Source organism: Aethalodelphis obliquidens, unplaced genomic scaffold (genome assembly GCF_003676395.1).
Source record: "Aethalodelphis obliquidens isolate GAN/ISIS:26980383/991018 unplaced genomic scaffold, ASM367639v1 scaffold72, whole genome shotgun sequence".
Lineage (NCBI taxonomy): Eukaryota > Metazoa > Chordata > Mammalia > Artiodactyla > Delphinidae > Aethalodelphis > Aethalodelphis obliquidens.
Genome location: NW_020838016.1, coordinates 1217258 through 1244071, shown reverse-complemented (window position 1 = coordinate 1244071; position 26814 = coordinate 1217258). Strand labels below are relative to the sequence as shown.

Below are 26814 nucleotides of genomic sequence, written 5' to 3'. Positions count from 1 at the left end.
AAGGAATTTAGCTTTGTATGGCTTCCTCTTTTTCTTTTTATTAATTTATTTATTTTTGGCTGCACTGGGTCTTCGCTGCTGCACGCGGACTTTCTCTAGCTGCAGTGAGCGGGGGCTACTCTTCATTGTGGTGCACAGTCTTCTCATTGCAGTGGCTTCTGTTGTTGCAGAGCACGGGCTCTAGGCGTCGGGGCTTCAGTAGTTGTGGCGCATGGGCTTAGTTGCTCCGCGGCACGTGGGATCTTCCCGGACCAGGGCTCGGACCATGTCCCCTGCATTGGCAGGCAGATTCTTAACCACTGTGCCACCAGGGAAGCCCCACAGCTTCCTCTTTTACATTTAAATCTAGGATGCATTTAGAATTGATCCTAGAATACAGTGAGGGATGGATCCTATTTTATTATTTTCCTTATGACTATCCAGTTTCCTGAATACCACTTGCTGAAAAGTCCTCCATTGGTTCCAGACACTGCCTTTAACAATACTAAATTTCCATATACAGTGGGTCCTACTTTTAAATTTTGTTTTAAGTTCCATTGGCCTTCCTATCCCTCATGTACTTTAATGCTTTAATGATCGAGACTTTCTAGTATGTTTTATTATCTGGGAGTGCTTTCCCTTCCCCTTGCTCTTCTTTTTTTAGTTTTTCTTCTTGGCTCTTCTTGCCTTTTTGTTCTTAAAAATGAAGTTTATGATAAGCCCATCTACTGCTAAGAAAAAACAACTGTGGTATTTTAAAAATTAGGATTGCCTTAAATTTATAAATTAATACAGAGAACTGACATCTTTATACTATTGAGTCTTTATATTTGAGCACATGGTATTTCTTTCCATTTGTATCTTTCAGGAGGGTTTTATTGTAGTCTCATATAGATTTTGGACATTTTAAAAAATATTTATTCATTTTATTCATTTCTTTTCTTTTTTTAAAAATTTATTTATTTATTTGGCTGCATTGTGTCTTCGTTGCTGGGCAAGGGCTTTCTCTAGTTGCAGTGAGTGGGGGTTACTCTTTGTTGTGGTGTGTGGGCTTCTCATTGTGGTGGCTTCTCTTGTTGCAGAGCATGGGCTCTAGGCAAGTGGGCTTCAGTACTTGTGGCATGCAGGCTCAGTAGTTGTGGCGCATGGGCTTAGTTGCTCCATGGCATGTGGGATCTTCTCAGACCAGGGCTCGAACCCATGTCCCCTGCATTGGCAGGCAGATTCTTGACCACTGCCCCACCAGGGAAGTCCCATTTATTTTCTTCTTTTTTTTTTTGGCTGCATTGGGTCTCAGCTGTGGCGTGGGCTCCTCATTGTGGCATGCAGACTTCTCTCTAGTTGTAGCGTGTGGGCTTTTCTCTAGTTGTTGCATGTGGGTTTTCTCTCTCTAGTTGTTGTGCAAGGGGTTCAGGGTGCATGGACTCTGTAGTTGTGGCATGCGGGCCCTTCAGTTGAGGCATGCGAGCTCAGTAGTTGTAGAGTGTGGGCTTAGTTGCCCTGTGGCATGTGGGATCTTAGTTCCCTGACCAGGGATCGAACCCACATCCCCTGCATTGGAAGGCGGAGTTTTTACCACTGGACCACCAGGGGAGTCCCAGACATGTCGTGTTAAGTTTATTTAAAGGTATTTCATTTTATTTTTTGCTATCATAAATGAGATTTTCTCTTCCATTATATCCTTTTTTGTTGTTTATAGATATGAGGGGCATTGATCTTTATTTCTTTTTATAACCTGCTACTTTACTAAAATCATATTATTGTTTGTTGTAAAATTGTCACATGGAACCTTTTGGGCTCTCCAGAAAGACCAGCATTTTCCCTTTTTTGTTCCAGTTCTTGGTGCTTTCCGATCACTTTCTCTTCTCTGATCGCATTGACTACTACCTCTGACCAATGTTACGTAGTAGTAGAGATAGTACACATCCCTTTCTTTTTAATTTCTGCAGGAAGGGCACTAGTGTTTTCTTCTCAGAGACAATTTATGATTCAAGAAAGTCTCCAAACATCCTCATTATCCAGATGAGGTATCAAGATGCAGAGATCAAGGAAGAACTTGCCTCGAGGTCATGTGAGGCCTGAGTTTGACCTCAGGGCTCTCTGGTTTCATAATCCCCAGTCTTTGCAGCACACCCTCTGTTTTTAATTATCTAGATTCCTCTGTCCCTTTCCTCAACACGGACCTCATATTTTAACAGATCTTAAGAGATTTAAGAGTGGCTGAGCTCCGCGTATGGGAAGGGCACAGAGGCCCCGAGTAACAGGACTCAGTCTCTCCCCTAATTTCTTTAGCAATTCTGCTCCCTCCCAGACACTCTATGCAGCAAAAACAAGAGCCCCCAGGAAACCACCTTTCTTAGAAAGCAGCTTACTGACCACCTGTATTACTCAGTCAAGAGCCTCAAGCCTCCTTCCCCTCCCCTGCTCCGTCGGAGGATTTTTTCAGTCTTACACAGCACTCTCCCTCAGAGGAATTCTCAATATATTTTTCTCTGTATGGTTACATTTCTAATGATACTTCAGTGTCCCTTATAGACCGGCTAACAGAGTAACTATCTTACTGGCCTCCTCTCACTAAAGAAATTGTATTTCTTGAGCAGTAGACTGCGTGGTTTGTCTTGGGTAAATGCATTCAAGCTTTTGCAGGCTCTAAAACTGCTCAGTTCTTTCTCCCTCCCCCTTTCAGGGACACCAGGTTGTGAATCACAACAATGACCCTGTTGCCTTTCATTTTATTCAGAGGGGAGGATTCTTCTCTTATCTTTTATTTAAAAACCTGCTAGGACCACAAGTGCTGTGGGGAGAGAAACCTGGCCCAGACCTAGATTGCCTAAGTTTCCAGCTATTTCCCCAAATGGGTAGATCCCCGGAGTATGGGGTCTCTTTCTCTGCAAGGGACAGAAAGTGGGACTGTGAGAGCAGGGAAAATATTCAGATCAGGCCCATTTAAAATTCTAATCCTCTTGCCTTTCAATAATTTTGATTTCTCCTGTACTCCAGCTGACAGCCTCTGCTGTTGGAGGTGTAAGCCACTGGTTTCTCCCATGGAGACCCCTAAATTCGATGGAGATTTAAGCCGCCACGTTCCCTTTTCTTTCCCAGGCAGCATCTCCGCGGACCTGGCCTCCGCCCGCTCCGTGTGCTTTGAGACTCTGTGGCTGCACCTCCTCTGTCCCCATTCTCCTTTTATCTGCAGCTCCGAGGAAGGGAGGCTGCTAATTCCAACCTTGTGTTTGACCTGTTTGAGGATGAAAGGGCCTGATGTTGCTGCCAGAGCTTATTATCAGTATTATTCACTTGGCAAGAAAAGTCAGAGCACTCAGCAAAGCCAGAGAGGGAAAGGACCACCTTTTGCCCGAGCAGTGGGCTGGTGCCCAGGTCCTCCTTGGCCTCTGTGGCCACCACCTGGGAATTCTTCCGTTTTTACTGCTTAGTAGAAGTATCAATAGCTGAGAGGGTCTAACAGAGCTGAGTCACAGAGAGAGAGAGAGATTTGGACTTGAAAAGGAACTTCATATACATTTAACTCTAACTAGGACCAGCTCCATAATTTGTGGGTCTCAGTACAAAATGAAAACATAGAGCTCCGTGTTCAAAAAGCAGGAGAAAGGGGGCCTTTAAAGGTACTAAAATTTTCCTTTCTTCCTGGTTTTTCTCTTGACCTATCATGGTCATTTTTGCTGTTTAATCTTGCAATCCCTTGAGCATAGGGATAGTCAAGGGGCAGGTGCAACCCTCAAAGGCACCCAGGGGGCTGTGCCACATGATTTGGGGCACAGTGTGGCCCACTACTAAGGGATTACCCTTCCTGCCAGCCACTGGACTGAGGTGCCAGGCCCTGGCCAGGGATGGGGAAGTCCAGCCAGGCATCTCCCTTTCCTATAGACTGGCCACCCTAATCCATGGGGGACAGGAGACCCCCAAGAGTACTGAACCTCAGTGCTACTCTGTAGGCATCTGGATCTAGTGTAGGCCAAGAGGCTCACCCTTTCCCTGTCAGTTGCCTGCTGAGTGCACCATGGTGCTGCCAGCCCTGGATCTGCACCCCACCCAACATGCCACCCTGACCCTCCCCGCCTCTGTGACCAGGCCTCTGCTGGGGGTGGGGCAAGGCGGGGAAGGTCAGATGAGGCCTTGGGTTTCCAGGGGTCTTGGGACCTGGCTGTCCCAGGGAGACAGGGACCCTGTTTGAGCCAAGACTCCAAGTTCCTGACACACGCTTCATCATGCCATTGGAGTTCACTTACAAAATACAGATTTAAAGATACAGCTAGTGAGAGTTTCAAGATGGTGGCTACTGAGTCTTAAATCCCAACTTTGGGGTCCTTCAGAGCTCAGGTTCCATAGGGCTGTACTCGGCCCATACCCGTGAAGCTGGCCCTGACTCTGACCCTAGTTCTTCCAAGGCTCACAAACCTATACAGTGAAAGAGGATGGAGACAATTTCCTCAGGCTGCTTTCCCGACCCTGCTATGGTGTGAACCCCTGAGTCCCCGTTCTGGGCTGCTTTCCATGCTGTGGCTTTTCCCACAGTGGCAACAATCTCTTTCCCCCTCTCACCTTTGTTTTTCTGAATATGTGCCTTTGTCTCCTCATGGTTGGTGGGTGAAAGCTCTTGGTGGGGTGGGAGAGGCCCCTTCCCAGAAAGGCTCTGGGAGCTCTCAGTTAACACTGCCCTGTCCCCTTCCAACCTTTTGTTCTCTTTTCACAAACAGCTACAGAAGTGTTGGACATAAAAGGAAATCACGCTTGTCACTTGTTCTGAACTTCCCCATGGCTCCTGCAGCCTGGTTTGAGAATGTGCCGCTGAAATGGACTTCCAGCCCAACCTGCTCTTGGGAGACAGAGGTCCCTGTTGGATTTTGTTAGGGGCCCAGGCTAAGGAGGAGGTGACGTGTCTCTCTAGGTGCCCAACCACCATTCAGCCCCTTCAGGGCTCAGTAACTGAGAGCTTGATCCCAGGCCTCAAGCACAGTGCTGGTCCTGAGGAGTCAAAGGTCAGGGAGGGCTGCACAGTAGAGGTGCCATTGAACTGGATTGAAGGGTGAGGAGTTCTGCTGGGTGCACAAGGGCGGGGAGGTGGTTGCAGATGGAGGAAAATGGGCTTCCAAGGGGCGAGGGTAAGGGAGCGTTGTGAAGGGTAAGGAATGCGGGGGCAGGTGTTTGGAAAGATGGGCAGGAAGCTCCAGGCCAAGAAGTCCAAGTGAGGGCAGAGGAACAAGAGTTTTCGGCTTCTGGATCCCAGCAACTGCCAGCACGTGTGGCTGCCTCTGAGACTCCGTGAGGAGGAGGCGACCCTTCCAGAAATAACTGGGCTGTGGAGGTGCGGGGGGCTGAGCTCTAGGCCGGGAACGGGGAGAGGGCCTGGGGGGGGTGCTGGGTCCTTCCTGAGCAGGGAGGCAGTGGGGCCTGCCCCTCTGTGGGAAGGGTGTTGTTTCTCAGTGCCCAGAAGTTGGGCCTACCGTTTGGGGACAGAGAGGGCTTAGGAGGGAGCTGTCTCCCCAGGTTCTTGGGTGACGAGAGGACACTGTTGGTGGTGGGGGGGAAGGAGTCCTGCTAATAAGGCCCTGAAGGGAGCCATGGCTCCAACAGCAAGCCCTTGGCCAGAGGCCCAGCCCCCGGGGGCAAGTGCTCTGTCTGAGGATGCCACACTGCACGTGCACAGCCCCTTTTCACATCTTATTTCATTTCATGCTCATAGCGGCCCATTCTACTGGTGAGGTGTTCGTCCATTTCAAAGACGGGGAAAGGGAGACATGGAGCAGATGAGTGGGTGGTCCATGTGAGTGGCAGAACCAGGATTTGAAGGGAGGTCCCGCTCATCATTGAACATCGATCGTGTACGTGGCTCTAGGTATCTGTAGTGCCAGGAATGTATTTCTAGGCTGTTAGTCACTGATTTTACTAAATACATTACATTCAGTTAACCCCCTAACAGCCCTGTGTAGCAGATAAAGTGATCCCCAAATTGCAAATGAGGAAACAAGTTCAGAGAAGTTAAGTAACTGATGCAAAGCCACCCAGCTAGTAGGTAGCAGAGCCAACAAACAGCCAAATGCAGGTTCCCCTGACCCCCAGCTTGTGCCCTTTCTATTTGTCTAAGTGATCCTGGACTGTGAGGGTCTAGACACGCAAATGACACAGGACAACATGGTAGCTGCCGCAGTGGATGTATGTGCAGGCTGCCAAGCGATCACAGAAGGAGCAGGAAAGCAGCTCAGAGGGGTAGCCAGGTCGAGGGCATGTGGTGTGTTCACGGCCTCCCAGGTGGGTAGTGTGGCTAGGATGGAGGTGGCTTCGGAAGGGCCTTGTGGACTGAGCCCCGGGCTGTGGATTGTGTCCTGTTGGTTAGGAGGAGCCCAGAGGGTTTGGGGCAGGGACATAATGCAGTCAAATCGCGCATGTCCAAACGAGCATTCTGGTGATGGGGTGGAGAATACGGGTTGGAGAGCAGGTATCAGCAAAGCCATCTTAGAGCCAAATGTGGGTCCGTTTTGCAACAGCAACAGAAAAAAAATCGTGTGTCTATCTCAGATATGTAGAATTTTCTTTTCTCATTGATGGAACAGAGCTAAACATGGCTGGAGGACTGGGCTGTGTGATACAGAAATAACTCCACTTTATAGGTTGTTCTAACTGTATCTTCAAGTCCATGTTTTATAAAAGAGGAAAAAGAGAACTCTGTATTCATACGTAGAATCTCACTTAGAGTCACCTGAAAGGAAAATGACCCCCATTCGGGGGCTGACTGTCTTGGCATCCAGCCCACAGCACTGTGCCTGTACTGCTCTCACTGTGCACTTCTCTAATCTGTAGCCTACCTGCAGGCAGGACCTATGCGACTTATTTATCTATATGGACTTGCTGGAATACCCACAGCGCTATTATACCCATTTTACAGATAAGGAAACTGAGGCTCAAAGAAGTTGGGTAAGTTGCCCAAACCTCTGGAGCCAGACCAAGTCAGTCTCTGTTGAGTATGGACTAGGTTTTGTGGTCATACTTTTTGACCTAGAAAGTGGGATGCCTGACCTCTTGTGAAAAGTCAGTGTGACATCTGAGTGCAAGAAATTGTCTGGCAAATGCTGAAATATTGGAATATTGCAATATCGAAATATTGGAATAGGGGCGTTCTGGTGGTTTACAGGATACAAATATTTGGAATCAGCACTGTTGGAGAGAATCCTGGAGGAATGGCTGTCTGAGATTTGCCAGCTTTAAGGCCCCGGACTGCTCTAAGATGGTTCTCCTCACAGCATAGATGGATGCAAGCAGAACAGCAGCTCTGGGGAAAAGCCAAGAGGACAGTGTTTGGGTGTCATGCGTACTGTGCTGTCAGCTAGGCACCAGCTGGTGGTGGGGGAGAAGCATCCTGGGGTGAAGTGGGAGGCAGGAGGGGCAAATGGGGAGCCCCTGAGTGTGTGTGCCCAGCATCACCCAGCCACACACGAATGAAGGTCCGTGAGCTCCCCCCATGGGCTGTGTGCTGGGTGCCCCAGGGTGCGAAGGGTCTGAGCTGGCAGTTCCTGGCTGGGCTAGAGGCTGATTTAGCTCAGAGGGATGCCAAGGCCAGCATTTGTGGGAGCGGGGGAGGAGAGAAGCCAGCCACCCACAAAGAGACAGGTGAGCTGTGCAAAGCTGGCTGCGGCCCCAGCGTCAGAACCACAGGCTGCAGGCAGATGTGACAGATGAGCTTAGCACCCTGGAGAGCAGGTCCTGACCAAGTAAGGGACAGAGAGGAAACCTCTGTGCCCTGCCCTGGCCAAAAAGGTAGCCACTGGCCACATGTGGCTGTTTAAATTTAAATGAATGAAAATAAAAGAAAAATGTTAACTCCTCAGTCTCATTAGCCACAGGTCAAGTGCTCAAATAGCCAGAGGTGGCTGGTGGCTACCAGACTAGACAGTGAGTATATAGGACATTTCCATCATTGCAGAAGTTCTCTTTGAATGTAAATGATCTCATTAATACTTTTTATATTGATTACATGTTGAAATAACATTTAAAATATTTTGAGTTAAATAAGATATAGTAATATTAACCTCACCTGTTTTTTTTTTTTTACTTTTATTACTGTGGGTAGTAAACTTGTCAATTACCTGCATGGCTCAGATTTCTACGGGACAGCCCTGTATAAACAGATACAGGAACACACCTCCATTTAGCTATTGTTTTTGTTTGTTTGTTTGTTTTACATCTTTATTGGAGTATAATTGCTTTACAATGGTGTGTTAGTTTCTGCTTTATAACAAAGTGAATCAGTTATACATATACATATGTTCCCATATCTCTTCCCTCTTGGCATCTCCCTCCCTCCCACCCTCCCTATCCCACCCCTCCAGGCGGTCACAAAGCACTGAGCTGATCTCACACCAGTCAGAATGGCCATCATCAAAAGATCTAGAAACAGTAAATGCTGGAGAGGGTGTGGAGAAAAGGGAACACTCTTGCACTGCTGGTGGGAATGTGAATTGGTACAGCCACTGTGGAGATCAGTATGGAGGTTCCTTAAAAAACTACAAATAGCTATTGTTTTTAATGCCACATCCATTCAGTGGTATTCCATTTGACGATGGCTGTAAAAACCCGTTCTTAACACAAAGGTTACAGAGTCAGCCCAGGCTGATGGGACAAATGCAAGCTTTGGACCTGGAAAAATTCAGGTTCAAATCTCAGCTCCATCTCCCGACTGGCTGTGTGATTTTGGGCACATAACTTCTTTGCGCCTCAGTTTTTTCATCTAAGAATGCAATCAGTGAATGAGCCTCTGCACAGCATTGCTTTGAACCCTAGAGGAGATAGTGCCTGCACAGGGCCTGGCGTGGGCTTGGCCCCGAGTACACCTCAGTAAATTGTGGGCCCTGTTATTCTTGTTATCGTCATTAACGGTTTTAGCATGGAAGCGTAAGGGGTTAGGGTCAGTCTCTCTGGCCTCAGACCACTCAATTCCCTGCCCCCTGCCTTGGCACCCTTGCTCTCTGATAATGACCCTCCAGAGGTGCAGCAGGCAGCTGTCAGCATCCTCTCCCAGGCACTCACCTGCTGGCAGCTGCTGGTCCATGAGGCCCGGAGGGCACTGCAGCTCTCTGAGCGCGTGGCCTTGCTGTCCAGGTGCATCCGCAGCTGTGCCTCCAACTCCTGGCTGATTTTCTCAAGGGCGTGCACCTTGGCCATGTATTCCACCAGGCAACCCCCCAGGTCCTCGACGGCACTGAGGTCCCTCTCCAGGCCTGGAGCGGGTGCCGTGGCCAGGCCTGAGCTCCGCAGGCCCTGCAGGAAGACGCTGCTGATGCCCAGGGCCCGGCGGGTCACGCGGGCACCCAGGCCACCTGTGCACCCACTGGGTGTCATCCCTACATAGACCCTGGGTGTTCGGGCAAGACCACCCACGGCAATAGTCCTGGAGGCTGGGAGGCTATCCAGGGAGGATGATGACTGTGCTCCCCTGAAGGGTGCCTTGTGCCGCTGGAGCGGCATGCTGGAGCTGGCCCCCGCGGGCGCCTCCACCACCACTCGCCTTGTGCTCATCGCCCCTTCTGCCTCTGCTGTGCCTGGTGGGTTTGCAGAGCCCAGTGGCTTTTGGTTTCCAGCCCCAGCGTCCCCGTGACTTGGCCTCTCTGGCAGCTTCCCTGTGCCAGGGCTGCTTTGTCTGCTGTTTTCCATGAGTTTCCACCATTCACCAAGCTGAAAGGGAAACGGCCCCCCCAGGGCTGTGTGCAGAGAGGCCCTCAGGCGTTCTCCGCAGGGTCATGTGCAGGCTGTGTACGTGTCCTCCTAGATTTTTCTGCGGGTAGTGGGGAGGCTGGATCAGTGCAGGCTGTGAAGGTGGCTCATCTGGGCTTGTGTATTTCGCTACCTGAGAGGGCAAGGCAGGCACCCAGCAGCCCCACTTCACAGATAAGTAAACTGAGGCTCAGAGACCTTAGATCACAAGTGCAGCGAGTGGCTGAGCCAGGACTGACTCCAGGTGTTCCAGGGCTGATGTCAGGGATCTCCAGCCTTATCTGTGTTGCGTGTGTGACTGTGGAGGTGTGCCTGCAGATGGCTGTGAACCAGCCTTCGTGGGAGGCAGCCCCAGGGACTCCAGAGAAACAAAGTAAGCCTGTTGCTTCCTTCATGCCCCCTCCCTCAGTCCCGGCAGCAGCTTCAGGTCCCTCCCTGGCACCTTCCTGCCCCCCTCCCCCCCGCACTGTATTCATCAGCTGCTTGACCTTGGCCACACTGCTTCACCTCTCTGGACCTTATTTTCCATGCACTGGCCTGGGCTCTTAACTCTCTCATGCACTAGACAAGGGACCGTGGGCAAATTCAGGTCCCACACATGTCAGCCACCTACTGTGCTCCAGATGTTCCCCACACCTCTGTTTCCCCAACTGCCAGAAAACTAGTAAATAAAAACAAAGAGGTTTTCTGGTAAGATCTTTAAGGGTGCTCCAAGTTAGGATTGGATGACACCCTCTAGACTTTAACTCATGCCCTCAGTATCCAGAAAGGATCTTGCAGCCCCCAGGATAACAAAATGGACTAAAACCCACTGCATTTAAGTTTAACCCTAGAGAAATGAAGTATCCAAAACCCAGAGCTGGATATTTACCCCAGATCCTGCAATGTGGGAATGTACCTTGAGGAGAGAAGGGGAAGGGGTCAGCTGAAATCCATCCAGTGCTGGGCAGATTTCCATGCTTTACTTCACTGAGTTCTCAATTCGACCTTAGGAGGTAGGTTCAGGGTTGACATGCACTGACATTTGGGCTGCACAGTGCACAACTCCAGAAGCATCTTCACATGTCCTATGATCACCTATTCTCCCTTGTGTGATGACAACCTGAGAGCTGCTGTGACTCACCCAAGGTCCCCTGTCCAGGAGGTGGCAGAGCTGGGATGAGAAGGCCTCTTCTGACTCCTAGTCACTGGACTTATCTAGGACCCCCTCTGTCTCCCTAAACCCAGAAAACAGGGTACCTCCCAATGTCACACAGGCAGAGTTAAATATTCTGGAATATTCTATGTGCTCCTCCCTTTTTCTTTCTTCCTTCTACTTTTTCTATTTGAAATGACATGGAAGGTACTTTATAAATATCAGTGTTGGTTATATGATTATCAGATTAAGGAACCAACTTGATCAAGTAAAGGCTGGCAGTGCCCCTTTTATTTAGATGTGGCTTTCTCGCTGAGAACACCACCTCTGGTGCACCCCGAAGGCCCGTGGCGCCCATTAGTCTGGGTTATAATAACATCCTCTTAAAACAGGTGATGCTGATGGGTCCCAGGAGCTGCAGGAATTCTAGGATGCATCATCCAAGGCTAAATGAAGAGCTCAAGCCACTAATTACATTGTTTACAAAGGTGCCGTGTTTAGGCACTGTTACTCTACGGAATGGTGACACTCAGTGGCGAGGTTAACTTCAGATTTCTCTGACCAAAGATATTTACAATACAGTCCTGAGCCCAGGGAAGGGGAGGAGGGTGTGTCTTGACACCAGTATCTCCAAAGACCTGAAGACAAATGACTTTTGGGAGGAGAAATCCCAAACATGTTTCTAAAGAATTTTTTATCAAATGATAAATGGCTATTAGCTCATCACTCTGATAAAAATCCAACTTACTGTTAAAACAGATTAAAAAATAAAGATGGACAGGTAGTGTTGGTACTGAAGGAAGACTTAAAAGTTATTTAAAAATGAAAAGAATGCAAAATGTGTTAGCAACTTAATCCTCTGGCTAATAAAATAAGTTTATTTATATATACATGGTAGCTGAATTCTGTGGATAAGGAAAAATAAGTCATACATCCCACATATGTATATATAACATATGTATCTCTGATTACATATATTATATATAAATTTTACTTTTCAAACAGATTTCTTTCTCTGTATACACACACACATTGATATTTTAAATGCAATCACTGACAGAAATATTATGATAAGGTTGAAAGATCAGACAGCAACACGCTGGGAAATGAATCTCAGAGCAACACATAACCTGCTTCTTTGTGGGCTGAAGAGTCTTTGAAGACAGACAATCACCAAACTCATGTTAAGTAGGTTCACAGGACATTGAGAACACACACTTTTGAAGGCCATCTTTTTTTTTTTTAAAGGAAAATGTAGGAAGAAAGGAAAAAGTTATGATAAAGAGACCACAGCAATAACACGAACATATGACTCAACATTCAAGTTCAGGTCCCAATCTGACTATAAGAACATCTATATTCAAAATATACTATCAAACTATTTTTCTTTTAGAGAAAGGAAGGTCAAAGCAGTTATCTTCTCTCCCAGCCACTATACAGTAGGGATAAAATGGAGAAGCAGCCATCTCTGGAAGCCCCTCTCACATCTCTGGGGGTCCGACCCCTGTTGGCCGTGGGCCCACGGGGCAGCAGGTGACCACCGATGGAAAGAGCAGTGAGGGGAGACGTCCCCGTGACCCCCAGGCAGGCCTGCAGGGCTGAACAAGAATACAATGACATCTTCCTCCCGAGCCATCTGCTTTGGCAATCTTGTTATTTTAAGATCCTGGGAGGAAGGTTTAGAAAATTACAGCTCCACACACCAAGGTTTCTTCCACAAACACGTTCCTCAGCGGTGTGATGTGATGGTCTTGTGAGAAAACGAAGGTGAACCCCAAAACGTTGGATCCTTGGAGAAGAGCAAGCGTTCCGAAGCTCCGGGGCTGGGATCCGCATCCAAACCCTCTCCAGAGAAAGGCACGCTGTCTAATGCATTTGTGGTTGGTGGGAGGATGCAGGGATGTGCTTGGAGGGGAGCCTTCTGTCGCCCGGGAAAGCAGTCCTGCCTGGACTCTCCCTGTGTGGGCTGTCAGGGGGCGTGGCCTGAGGATGCCTCCGCGATCTCCAGCTCCTGCCTGCGTCCGAATCCCAACTGTGCCGTCGCGAGGCTCCGGGCACCCGGGAGGATGAGGTGCTCCCTCTTCCTTGTCCGCCGGTGTCCCTCTAGGTGGCGGCCCAGCTCCGTCGCTGGTGTGTGGAGGAGGGGGCGGAAATGGGTCCCTCACATTGAATCGAGAGGAACCAGAGCTTTAAGAAGCCTCAGAGGCCGTGCACTTGGCCGTTTTAACATTAACTTGTACAAGTCGGTCTCTCCCCTCACCTGCCTGGGGCTGCTGGGACCCCCTACATGCTCAAGGACAGTTATGAAGAGAAGCAATCAATGCAACTGCTTTGCTTATAAATACCTTTATTTTATAAAGCCACGGATTGTTCTGTCAAGTTTTTTTTTTTTAAACCACACTTATAAAAAAGATGTTGACAATTCTTAGGGAAAAAAAGCTGAAAATGTTTCTCATCAAGTCAGGGTTACACAAAGATTATATTTATAATATATATTTGTATATTGATAATTTAGAGCCGAAAGGTAGGGACTGGCAAAGCGAGGGCTGCTGCAGTTAGATTTCCGACACTTGATCGTTTCCCACAAACAGAGTTTCTTGGCAGAAGGGGTTAACGAGGACCATCCCGGTGTCTCTGTAGTCACCGTTGGCTGGGGAGCGGGGCTCCGAGAGCTGGTCCTGGGGGACAGAGGGAGCAGATGGCATGAGCTGGGTGGGGGTTATCAGGTGGCCATTCTTAAAGAAACGTACCCACGGGGACGTTTACTTCCCCTTGGGCGTGCTTGGTAAACATTAAAAAAGTTATTGAAATATAGTCAACATAACAATATTATGTGAGTTTCAGGTGTACTACATAGTGATTTGACATTTACACACATTATGAAATGGTCACCACGATAAGTCTAATAACCGTGTGTCCTCATACAAACTTATTACAATATTATCGACCATATTCCTCATGGTGTACGTTCCATCCCTGAGGCTTATTTACTAGATAACTGGAGGTTTGTTCCTCTTAATCCCCTTCACCTATTTCACTCCCCACCACAACCATTTTTCACCATCCTCCCTGCTGATGCTGGGGTACAGAGCCCTTTCTGCTCTTTTTTCAGACTTTTATAGCAGCTTCCAAAGAAGACTTCCTGCTTCCTGAATCACCTCCACCTCAGGTTGCCAGAGGTGGCATTGCTTTCCACGCTGCCCTGGTGGGCAAAACCTGGTCCACTTGGGCCCCAGACTCTCCTTCCTGCCTCTTTCTCACAGACCTCTGGGAGGCCTCGCCACTTTTCTTTCCTGAACGTACCCTGTGCTTGCCCACCTCCTTCTTCTCCTGCCACCCACCTGTCAGAGCCTCCAAGGCTAATTCTACCCTCCCGAATCCTCCCATAGCCTGGTCAGAATTCTCGGCCCATTTCTTGTAGCACTAGATGTGCTGAGCTGAAGGGATCTGAATCTCTGTGTGACTGCACAATAGGTGGTGAGTGAAAAATTCAGTCGCCTACACAGCCTCAGGAGTGGAAAAGCCTAGAAACAGACAATCTGCTCGGGTCATCTGAATGGCTTTGGCTGCAGCTACCAAGGACTGCAAGCACTTGGGGGCCACAAAATGGCTGTTCTCAGACTCAGGCCCAGGTGTTAACGTAGAGAAAAAAGCCATAGTTTGTTCCAGTTCTACACAACTGAAGCCTCAGAGCCTGCAGGCTATTTCAGGGCAAAGACTCAGCAGCAGGCCTAGATGTAACCGGTTTAGGCCAGACCAGCTTAGAAATGGCTTTGTTTTAAGAAGCCACGATTAATACTCTGAAGTTTATTTTTAAACAAAACATGTTATTTTTGACAAGTACGTATTACTTTATGGGTAATAAGGAGAGACAGGAAGAAAGGTCATTTGTTGTAAATGTCTTTTCAGAAGACAAGAATTTCCTTCACTGTCTGGAATCAGCTGTGCGCCCATCCAAAGGGTGGATGTGGGACCAGCCGTCTAAGTAAGGAGAACAGGGCAGCATGTCAGGGAGGGGACAGAAATCCTCTTTCTCCACTGGGCTTTGGGGTTGAGCTGCGGATGGGAATTTTGGAGCCTGAGATCTGGCTTGCGGCTTTACAGTTCTCACAACGCAAGCATTCAAGGGTGAACCACGTGGGAGAAGTTACTCTGCGTAGAAAAGAGAAAGTTATGTAGAAAATAACTAAGGCAGGAAAGAAGAAAACAGAAGGAGGGGAGGGAAAAAGAAGAGAAAGCATGGAAAAGTTTCCAGGCGCCTCTGGGCATCACAACTCTGCCCATACAGCCCAGATTCTGTTTTGTGGCTTTCATCAGCCCAGAAGGGGAGCAGGGCACCGGGGAAACTTGCTTAGGCAAAGCACTTGGCAGCCTCCAACACTGGCAGCCCGGCAGTGAGCTCATGGTCCTGTGACTGTGGTCGCTCTGTGGGTGGGCGGCAGGGCCTCTGTACCCAGGGAGGGGACAGCTGCTGTTACTGAGAATACAGCAGAACGAGGGGAGGGGGCTGGCTGGGAGGGGAGGGTGAGAAACCCACTCTAAAGCCGGCAGAGCTTCCTGCTCCTGACCCTGGGGTCCTGACTGCGGCCTCTGCAAGCAGGGTACTTGTGACAGTACACTCACCGGCACCGTCCTCTAGCTTTGGTTTTCATTTACCAATTTGTAAAGAGCATATGAGGAGTTTAGGATCCAGGGTGCATGGCCCACGCTCAAAGTGGGCCAGCCCCCTGTCCAAGTTACCTATTTTTTCACTCACTGTAACAGTTCTCAGGAACACTTCTGCCACCAAATTGCACCCTGGCCACACTAAAGGTCAATGCCGTTGTGAGGCCTGTCCCTGTTTGCCCTTCAGCTAAAGCTTCTTACTGAGCGTCCACTGTGTGTCAGGCTTTGGGCTGGGTCATGGGTAAATCGTGAGTAAAGTTCACTCATGTGACAACCATTTACAGAGTACCTACCATGTGCTGGGCACTGTTCGTGGAGCTGGGTATAGGGCAGTGAACAGAGCAAACAACCTCCTGCCCTCAGGCGGCTTATGTTGTAGTAGGTGAGATGGATGCACAGCAGTCAACAGAGAGAGAAGGGTGCAATGCCAGGCAGTGAGAAGTGCTCAAAACAGGGATGGGGACAGAGCACCAGGGGTTGGAGGGTGGGGTTCTAACCTGTGTAGAGCAGTCAGGGAAGGCCTCCCTGAGGAGGTGGCATTGCAGCAGAGGCCTGGAGGAAGTGAGGGGTGGAGGCAGTCAGGAGAAGAGCATTTCAGGTGCCAGGACGAGCTCACTCTTGGGCTGGGGCATGTGCTCTCTGGCAGAGGGGGAGGAGGTGGGGCAGGGCCAGCCCGAGAAATGCCTGCTAAGAGGAATCTGGATTCTGTCCAAAGTGTGAACAGGGCCCCTGTGAAGCGTGGGAGCCGTGGCTGACGGGAGGTCCTGCCTTGGAAAGATCATCTGGCTGCTCTGTTTAGGACAGACCGTGGTGGGTAGCCAGTAGCGGGGAGAGCTGTTTGCAGAGCGATGGCAGCAATCCACGATTCGAGGGATGATGGCAGCCTGGACGAGGGGTCGCAGTGCAAGTGGTGAGCCCTGCTCACGTGGAGGAAGAACCAGCAGGGCCGCAGACAGACGCGAGGTGGGATGTGCGAGAGGAGAAGGCGGCCGCGGTGCCATCTAATAATGAGAGACAGCAGGGGGCCTTCTGGGCGTCGGGGCAGGAGGGAGAAGCCGAGAGTTCAGTCTCGGGCTGTTGGCTGGGAGATGCCTGTAGCTGGGCACACGGGTCTGGAGCTCAGGGGAGACGGCCAGGCTAGGGCAGAACTTGGTAGTCACAGTGAGGAATGGGATTTAAAGGCATGGAGCTGAGAGGAAAGAGAAGAGAAGCAGTGTGGGAGCACTGAGCGTGCGCCCTCCCGTGACTGGAGGTCGGGGCAAGACAGGGGCCAACGATGGAGACTGAGGAGGAGCTGCGGGTGGGTGGGGAGAGCAGGACGGGATGGGGCCCAGATGCCAGCGGAGAAACATTTTGAGGAGGAAACGACCGACTGTGCCGATGCTGCTGGTAGATGGAGTAGAATGAGTGCCCAGAATGGCCCTTGGCACCAGCAATGTGGGGATAACTGGTTATTCCAGTGGGGGAAGGACATTCTACCTATAATGTCAGACCAGTAGCTGCACAATGACAACCCTGATAAGTGCCACGATGGAAAAGCACAGGAGCTGAGACCATATGACAGGAGAGTGAACCCAGCCTGGAGACAGGGAAGGTCTCTCTGAGGAAGTGACAGTTGGGCTGGGCCCTGAGTGGTGGGTAGGAGTCACTGAGGTGAACAGCGAAGGGGGTGCCAGGGAGGAACAGAAGACATGCCAGGAGAGGGAACAGCTCATGCACAGCCCTGGAGTGGGATGGAACTTGGTGCCGTAAGGGAATGAAAAGAAATGCAATGTGGCCAGAGCTTAGCAAACAAGAGGGAGAGGGCGTAACCTGAGGCTGGATAGTTGGGCAGGGACTGGTCCACCTGGCAGGCCCTGAACAGACTTTGAACTTTAACTTACCAGCGATGGGAAGCTACTGAAGGGTTCTGAGCACAGGAGTGATGTGATCACATGCCTGTTTATAAATGCTCATCTGGCTGCTGGAGGGATGAGCGGGGACGGTTCCTCCAGAAGCTCTCAGCTACCCCTGCCTTTACTCAGACGTCTGCCATTCTTCTCCAGGGCCATCTCAACTGTATCCCAGGTGACCTACTTATTTTTTGTGTGTCTGTCTGTCCTCTCATCCATTCATCCATCCACTAAACTACCCTTCCTTTCCTCCTTATACCTTCACTGACGACGTGCCCTTACCAGACCATCAGCACAATCTTTCTAAAACTAGTTCACAAAAAGCGCAAAACTTTCAATGACCCTCCGCTACCCAAGGCTAAAGCACAAACTCCATTCAACCCCACCCAAGGCCGTGCCTAATCCATCTACCTTTCCAGCCGCACCCTGGCCTCTGCCCTGTCTTCCGGTGGGAGTGGAAAGAGGTCTTCAGTCAGAGAGACCTGGGTCAAAGTGCAGCTCTCTCACTGGCCGGCCGGGGGATTCAGGCAAATACTCACCCTTCCAGCACCTGCACTGTGAAGCTTTCCTCCACTGGGTTCCACAGCTCTGTACCTCTCCCTGTAGCCCCCCTAGTTTGCTTTGAATGATGTCGGGGTTTGTACCTCACCCAAAATCTTGGATCCTGGGCCCCTTGAGAGCAAGCTTTCACCTTCACAGTCCCCAGAGAGTGCCTGCCCCCAAACGATCCTCAGTGAACAGTCGTTGACTTGTTCCCAGAAACCCCAAGTCCCAAGAACCATTCTTCTCAAACTTCAACGTGAGCAGAAGGCCCCCGGGGATTCTCGCTAATGCAGATGCCCACTTGGCAGGGCTGGGCGGGCTCACAGCCTCTGGGGCCACGCTGCTCGGAGGAGTGAGCCACTAACAGGCAGGCAGCTTCTCTGCTCTCTTTGGAGCCTGTGCTCTTCCCACAGCGGCAGCCCTCCCCGGGGCAGCCCCTGGTTTGGGGCTCGTTACCTCAGAGGTTTCAAGGGACTGGATCTCCCTGGGAAGCTCCACGGCGTGCTTGCTGAAGTAGTCCATGGTGATGGCGTTGTTCCAGTAGCTCAGGCTGTTCTCGGGGTTGGCCGGCTTCTTCTTCTTCCGCAGGCAGCACACGGTCAGCAAGACGGCTGTTGAGAGAGTCCGTGTTAGAGAGCGAGAGGGTGGCAAGCAGGGCCAGGCAGGCCATGACGGTTACACATCCAGCCACTTGCCCTGCTCGTTGATTCGTTTGTTCATCTGCTCAACAAATATCTATAAACGCTGAGCACCTGCTTTGTGCAGGGTGCTGGGGAGAGGGGGAGAGAAGAGAAAGACAAGACTGCCCTGCTTTCATAAGCTTCCCGCCTAGCATGTGGACGGAGGGGTGCACCGGGGTCAGACAATATACAAGAGAACTGTTCAAAGCAAAGAAAACGTGGCAAAGTGAGAGAGACAGCAGGGGGTAGCTGGGGGAGAGGCTCCATCGTGAAAGGCTTGCCTGAGCAGTGACCTTACAGCTGAGACTGGAATTGGGGAAGAAGTTGGCCATGGGTGGAACAGGGGCAGTGTGTCCCAGGTGGAGGGAACAGCACGTGCAAAGGGCCTGAGGTGGGGACAAGCTGCCTGTGTGTGAGGAAAGAGTCGCATGGCTGGAGTGGGGTGGGTGTGGGAGAGTGAGGTGGGAGGTGAGGCCAGAGCGATGCTCAGAGGCTGCCTCCATAGGCTCAGGGGCAAGAGGCGTGGATGCAATTTTGGATACTTCTGCATGCTGCAGTGCCACCCAGTGAGTTTGCTCCAAGGAAAGGCCTTGCTCTCTCGCTGGGAGGGCTCCCAGAGCTTGGCTGCAGGGAATGGCATGTATGCACCACGTTGCACCGTGGGACTGATAAGGAGCGTTCTCAGTCAGAGCGAGAGCACGGCAGAGAGACGGGAAGAGCCCAGGGAATTTTGCAAAATGAGCCTTGACTTCCACAGAGGGCAGAGGTTCACAGAGCAAATCTCTGGGCAGAGGTCTTGGACCCTGATAAAACAGCTGCTCTGGCCTCATCATCATCGTCAAAAACAAATAGCTGCTAACAGTCTTACAGCATTTATGTGCCAGGTGGCTCCAAGCACTTTAGAAACATTAATTCATTTAATCCTCTACGTAACTCCATGAGGTCCCCATTTTACAGAAAGGAAAATGGAGACTCAGAGAGGTGAAGTGACTTGCCCAAGAGCAAACCCAGACATCTGGACTCCCAAGTCCATGCTCTCAACCATCTATGATTCTGCCTCACAAAGACAAGCCAAACGCTGATGTGGAGTCCGCACTGCACAGGCGGGCCTCATGCGGCCTCCACACAGCTCGATGTGCCACACTGTCTGTTCAGTCTCAGAGACTCGGGGGCCCCGGGAGGAAGCAGCACGTTTGGATGTTGCTGATGAACCAGGTATGAACAGAGTGGCTTGGACATGCTGACAGGGAAGGCTTCCGAGGTCGGAGGGTGGGGTGGCCTGTCCAGGGTCACACAGGGGAACAGCTGATGCAATGACCAGGATGACAGGAGCCTTCTTGGGGAGAAGCCGGTAAATGAAGACTGGGCACCTCCTGCCCAGGCTCCCATCACCAGAGCCCACAGGGTGGGTGAAACTCTCGGCCAGGGCTGGGCAGGGCTGTATCCAACAACCTGGCGGTGCCCATCATCGGCATTGGGGAGTGGGGGGGGGCCCATGCTAAGCGGCCCACAAAGGCTGGTACTGTGGTGGCAATGGCCATCGGGGGGCAGTGGAGGCTATCTCTGTCTACCGCAGCCTGAAGGCTTGGCTGGCTTTGGGGGCCTGTGCATGCCAGGGTGTGGGGAAGATGCAAAAGCTGGCATCCACACAGGCTGAGACCTCAGGGCCCAGAACCGAGAGCCCTGCGGGCTGACTGGGGAATTCTGTAGCTCTTCCCTGCTGTTGGCCTTGCTGGTATCTCAACCTGAAAAGGCTTCCAGGCAAAGTCAAGAGATTGGGCAAATTTCCATTCTAGCCAATCTGCTTTGATCGAAAAGACTTCTACTTTGGCTACCATTTTTCCAGGTCCCCACAAAAAGTTTTAAAAATAGAAAGGCAATTTCTGAATATTTGAGCAAAAAGAAATTTTAGACCGGCTGGCAGAGATTCCTTCAAGCTTTGTGGGTTTCCTCCCTTCCTTCCAAAGAGCCCTTTCTTCAACTGGTTGAAGGAGGAAGGGGCGAGGAGGGAGGCTGCAGAGTCAACCTGAAAATCTGCTAGATTAGGGCTCACCTCCTTGTTCTACAGATGAGAAGACTGGTCCAAAGCAGCCAGCTGACTTGCCACAGGTCACAGCGAGTGGTGGGACTGGGGCGAGGCCCCAGGTCCCCTCTCCCCTTTTCTGGAGTCTTTATTCTTCAGGGTCACTACTTTTCACCCTGCTCCAGGACTGGGATGGTGAAGCAGCCCAGGGGGATTCAAGCTGGGCAAACCTAAGCCACAGGGAGAGGGCTAGGCTTCATGAACCCCCTTGCTAACCCAGGTGGGTGCAGGTTGTAGAATCCAGGTCCTCTGAGCCCCAGTCCAGTGCCCTTTGAGCCCACACTGCCCCTGCTCCAGGTCCTGGGCCTGTTTAGGATGCAGGACCAGCGGGAAGGGCTGGGGGTCAGAATGGGGAGTTCTGTCCCTAGCTTTCTCCCCCTCTCATGTTGTTAGTGCCCCCGGTCTGATTACACGTCTATCAGGGAGTTCCTGGTGCCTCTCAAACACCATTTCGCTTACATGCCAGAAGCCAGCCCAGCTGCAGGGAGAGCACGGGCTTGGAGTCCAAAAGACCTGGGTTCAAGTCTGACTCTGCTGTGAGTTACACTAGGTGTCACTTCATCACGCTGATCACTACGGACTCCACCAGGATGTAAGGAGAGTTAGAGATCATGAATGCAAAATGCTGAGCGCCCTGCCTGGTGCTTAATTAATAAGAGTTTCCTTCTTGTTCTCTCAGCATCATCCCTGAAGAGACAGCCTGAAAGAAAAACTGCACTGCACGACTGTTGGGTGGTTCAAGGCCAGGCCTCCAACTGTGGCTTAGCGCTTTCATTATTTTGGGGTCTGAAATTTCATCCCAGAAAGAAAAGTACAATCAGACTTATGGAATCTCTACTCTATTCCTAGGTGCTCTACAGTCTGATTTAACCCACAAGATAGTTGCCTGAAGAAGGTGCTGGCACTCTTCCCATTCACAGAAGAGGCAACTGCAGTTCACGGAGGTTCACAGAATTGATCCTGGTTACCCAACTAATTACTGGAGCTTGAACCCAGGTCTCTGCCACCCTGACGTTGATGGTCATTGTCCTAGCTCATCCTGAGCACTGGATGGGGCGTGCCTGAGGCAGGTGGAAGCACTGCGTAAACCGCACAGCTCCGTGCACACACAGGGCGTGAGCCACCCCTCTCCCATGCCACTGAAAGCTTCAACTGCTCTGCTTCTCCAAAGGGAGCAGCTGTCAAGACTCTCAAGGAGGTCAGTGAGATCCCTATTTCCTACAGTTTTGAAACTGGAGTGAGGGTGAAGCAAGCTCTCTCGGCTTCCCAGGCATGTCAGTGGGGAATCAGCTGTAGCTTGTCAGATGCATGACGGGAAGGAGGAGGGTTGCTGATGTGAAGATGGAGCCCAGGTACTGTGTTGACGTTTCTGGGAGGGGCCTCATTTTAGGGATGGGACCTGTTGTGTGATGGGAAATGGAAATGAGAGTGTACAGGACCCTGAGGTTGCTTTTCAAATACCTGATGAAAGTGCTCTCCATGGCCTGCTGGAGAATGCGTGGCAAATCCTGACAACAAGATGAATATGATCACTCTCTGACCACTGCCCTCATCCGGCACCTCTCCGTGGCAGATGCTGTGATAGGACCTCAGATGCATCCGCTCTGCTGTACGTAGCAAGCCTTTGGGGAGGCTGCTGTAGCCCTGGGAGTGCCTGCTCAGCTTTCTTGCTGCAGGGGCACAGCCGAGGGACCGCTCCGGCCACCGGCCCCTGGACTCACCATGACGTGTGTGCCGAGGCCACGCTTCCCGGGCTGCTCCCAGCCGTGGCTGACTATGCAGGCCTGTTCCTGCAGGACAGGAGACTCCCCTAACAGCCTGAGGACTACCCTCACCTGGCAGAAACTTCCTTAGGACTGCACTGCACTGCTGGGAAGCCTCTTCCTTCCCATCCCTCTGGCCCCTTCTCCTTCCTCAGGTGCCATACCTGCACTGCGGTCTGAGGCTCTCCCTGCCTCCTCCAGCCCCTTCCTTAAGACTGCACAGGTGTTTCCCCAGTAAATCTCTTGCAGGCCTAATTCTGTTTTGGTATCTGCCTCCTGAAGGCCCTGAATTAACACAGCGGACGCTAGTCCTATTTGCACAGGTGAGAAAACACTGGCCCAAGGCTTAACCTGTCCAAGTCCCACAGGTGACGAGTGGGAGAGCTGGGGTTACGTCCAGGTGTGTCTGATTCACAAGCCGAGGCTTCCTATCACACCAGGCTCCCTCTCAAGTGATTCACATGGGTTTAAAGTTAGGAAAGTGAGAGAGGGCAGGGAGCTCTGATGTCTCAGTTTGGCCCCTCATTAGGGAGATGGGAAACCAGAGACCCTCAAGGGGTATTAGTCCAGCGGTGCCAGCCCAGCTGTGGACAGTCATTTCCCCGCTTTGGAGGTTGGGGAGGAGGCCAGGGGAGGCCTCAGGATGTAGAAGGAGACCAGGCTGGACAGAGGCCATGGGCCTGGGGAAAGCAGTTTTGGGGGCTCATTGACTTCCCGGCCTGGTGGGTAGGGATGTGCCTGAGGAAGCTCCAGGAGGTCCCTGCAGGGGGCGCTGGTCAGGAAGCACAGGGAACAGCTGTGAGAGCGCGGCCACGGCACTCTGGTCCAACCTCGGGGACACCCCCAGACAAGCCTGCCTTGTCCAAAGGCTTCCCCACTTCCTTCAATTGGCTCATAAGCCCCAAGGAGACAACCTCCTTGTCAAACTTCCTTCCTGTTCTAGTCTCTTCTATTCTTTTTACTGGAAAAGCACTTCGGACCCAGGTTTTTTAATATAATAACTACAAAGTCATTGGGGTCTGTGAGTAAAAGGTACACAGATACATTCAGCTTTCAGTAACATTCACAGAACAACTGGTAATATAGCCAAGAGCCATATGGGCACAAGGATGTGTTATCTCTGAGTACTGTGCTGATGCTCCAGCGGCATTTACTGTGCATCTGGAAGGAAGCCAACCTGCTCTGGGCAAGGTGCACGTGGACGCTCACAGGTCCAGGGTCAGCGAGAGGCGCTACTCTGCTTTGGACAGCTCAACTTGGACTGATGATGAACAACATGCGTAGCTGGCCTCGCTTCCTGCTTTTACCCCATATAACCCCCATCTCTTTCAAGGAGGCTGGATGACGACATTCTCAAGAATGGATGTGGCATGTGCAGGACAGGCCAGGGAACCTGGTAGAGCCACACAACTGACCTCCTGATGAAAACCCAAAGCACTGACAGCTGAGAGCGGGGACCCCTTCCGTGCCAGGCCGAGGCTTCCAGTAGGAGGTGGTGGGCTGTGTGTCCTGATGGTGGCAGCAGAGACCAGCTCAGGAGCCACACGGCTCCCGGGACCCAGCCAAATGTGGCCTGGATCCAATCAATTTCGGTTCTCAGCACATCTGAAACTGTGTGTGGCTGTCTCCAGCGTGGCTCAGGAGACAAAGCATTTCTCAGACCTGGCACAGTATACATCCAGCCGCTGTGCGGGGGTCACGATCTGGAAGGACAGGTGGAAGTGGTGACATCCCTTCTTGGGCAGGCCTGAGGCTTGCTGTGATCACCCTCTGCTTCCACCAGAAACTGGGGACTTGCCAGCCTGCCTGGCAGCCCCGGCCTCTGAAGCCTGGCTTCTGCTGAATGCAGAAAAGCAGGACCAGGGCCAGGGCTACTCTGAAAAGCCAGATGAGGAAATCTATGCACGCACTGTGCTACCAGCACAGATCGTCTGAACTATCTGGCAAAACTAGCAAAGGAGGAGACCCTTCTTTGAGGGCTGGAGAGTTTGCTTTAGGATAAATGTAGCTTCTGGGAAGGTCTGAAATACAAGGGCCCTTAGCCCTGGAAGACGTCTGCTTGCCTGATGACTCGAGCGGCGCCAGGCTATGAAAGCAGCCTGGCTAGTTACTCATCTGTGCTTCCAAAGAGCACAGCGTTCTCAAGCTGGACAAATGTCTCCTTTCTCAATGCCCCTCTCATCAGCACCTTCACAGGGTCAATGATGGTCCCACAGGACAGGGAGCTGTCTGTGGAGGCAGCTAGGCTGGAACCTTGTGGCCTGAGGATGGTGGAAATGCAAGACAGACACCAAAGGAAGCGGGGGCTGCAGTTCCTAGGGGCAATCTTCCTTTATGAAGTAATACGCTCTATCCCCGCAGCTGAAGGCTCCTGTCAGGGCCAGAAGCATTCTCACGGTGCAGTTCCAGGCTGCGTCCTTGCTCCTGTCTTGGCCGATGTTACTATGCATGGTTTAGGCAGCCCATGGGTTTTCCACTTTGCAGTAAAACCTGATCTAATCTCAACCTCAGACATAGCAAAAGGGCTGGAGAAGTCTTTTTAGAGCTGCAAACGCAGGTGGGTGTGGCCCGTGGGGGTGCAGGTGGGGAGAGGGCTCTGGCAGCCGGGGGTGTGGGGAGCCACAGCAGCCACCTCCAGGTCCCTAGTGCTGGAACGGTGCTTGGCACACAGCGGGCGCTCAGGAAATGCTGTGCTGAGTCAAACGGATTCCACCACCAGATCTGGGCTGACTCATGTGTGACTGGGACCCTGGGCAAGTCACTTCACTTGATGATTTACTCCCCACCTGTATGGTATGTTTGCTTTTTCTGTTTTGTTTTATTCCTCTGGCTAGTCTGTTTTAAGGATGAATGATTCAAAATAATGGGAACTCCCTTTGTAAACTAGAGCCTCTAGACACATGGAAAGAATGGAAAAGTAGAAAGCTGTCTCTAATGTGATTACTTCTCAAATATGACCATTATTAATAATTTATTGGCTAACAGCGCTACATTTTCTCATTATCATTCTTCTGTTTTAGACGTGGGCAATTACAGTTTTATGAATACCTCTGTGCTTCCATGAGTGACAATACAGCTGCTTAATGAAAGAATGAAATATGCAACCTGCAAACATTTTCACTTTTCCTGCACTGGGGCCTTGAGCAGATGTAGGCCGCCTACCCCTGACATGGAAAGTTTGTTTTGCTTATCAACTAGAAGGAGACGACAGGGAGCTGGGCGAGATGTGGCTCCTGGAAAGAGTCCAGAATCCAGATTAAAGAGGATCTTGCCAGAGTACAGTGCCAAGCAGACATCAGCTTAATGGTAAAGGCACACACCTCCTGTGCTGACGTTTGATCGACCCACAACAGGAAAGGCTGGGAGACCTGGCTTAGCAGCCTCCTCTGTGGAAAGCTTCTGGGGCTTCGTTCCCCTTGAGATTGGGCTGAGCCCATGGTGTGACGCGAAGCATTACAATCAACGGAGCTGACGCAGGACAGGATGCCCGGATGTGACCAAAGTGTCCAGAAGAGAGCAACTGCCACCTGCTCTCCTTTGTCACAGCAGGGCATGTGCAACGCTGTGCTCCCTCTGGGGAAGCAGGCGTAAACTGGAGGCTGTCAGAGGGGCAGATTGGGGCAGGGCCAGGGCCAGGGCCAGGGCCAGGCGGCCCTATGAAGAGACTGGATGGAACAGGGATAAGCAGCTTGGAAAAGGAAAACCTGCCCTTGAGAGCCATTTCACGTATCTCAGGGGTTGGTGGATGGACTTGTTTCATGTATGGTTTCAGAGGGCACAGGTTAGGACCAAAGAGTGGGAATTACAAAGAGGTGAATTTCAGGCCCCCAGGAGAGCTGGAAACAACCCAAGGGGTCACAGGAGAAGGGACTGATGAGTGGGGAGCACAGGGGGTTTCTCACCCCTGGAAGGGCTGAGGGGGTGCCTGGATGATGGCCGTGTGGGTTGGGGAGTGGCAGGTACAGTGAGGATTCCTGTGGGGCCATCAGAGGAATGCTAAGAACTGAGGATCGAATACTCGGGGAAGACATAAAGGAAGCCCTGGGTCCTGAGTGATTGCATCAGGTTCTTTATGGAGCCGTCAGTGGGGAACCCCCTCGACTCTTCATTAAAGGAGTGATGGGCAGCTGCAAGGAGGTGCTGGTGGCGTGGGGGAGCCCTTCCCCACATACCAGTGAGAGCAAAAGACAACGACAAGGTCCACAAAGCATCAGCTCACACCACCCGTGAACAAACCAAACACGGGGGGAGGGACTGCTACATTCACATGTAACTCTCAAGCCTCAATTTAGCTACAAGAACTCGGGCAAGATCAAAGCTTCATTTTTTCTTCTTTCTCAGGGGAAGACAG

At 51.2% G+C, this 26814-nt stretch overlaps 2 protein-coding genes across 3 annotated transcripts in view; both read right to left on the bottom strand.

Moving 5' to 3' along the window:
* The window catches only part of BFSP2 (beaded filament structural protein 2), a 69603-nt gene extending 60028 nt beyond the window's left edge, over nucleotides 1-9575 (bottom strand). Inside the window, exon 1 of the mRNA XM_027091711.1 lies at nucleotides 9019-9575. Within this exon, the coding sequence (XP_026947512.1) occupies nucleotides 9019-9507 (489 nt within the window). The 5' untranslated portion in view covers nucleotides 9508-9575. The remainder of the gene's footprint in view (nucleotides 1-9018) is intronic.
* Nucleotides 9576-13167: 3592 nt separating this feature from the next.
* Nucleotides 13168-26814, bottom strand: part of TMEM108 (transmembrane protein 108) — a 377552-nt gene continuing 363905 nt past the window's right edge. For both annotated transcript variants that reach the window (XM_027091637.1, XM_027091638.1), the window contains exons 5-6: nucleotides 18394-18548; nucleotides 13168-13515 (exon numbers count right to left, since the gene is read on the bottom strand). In XM_027091637.1, coding sequence (XP_026947438.1) covers nucleotides 13393-13515; nucleotides 18394-18548 — 278 coding nt within the window. In that variant the 3' untranslated portion in view covers nucleotides 13168-13392. The remainder of the gene's footprint in view (nucleotides 13516-18393; nucleotides 18549-26814) is intronic.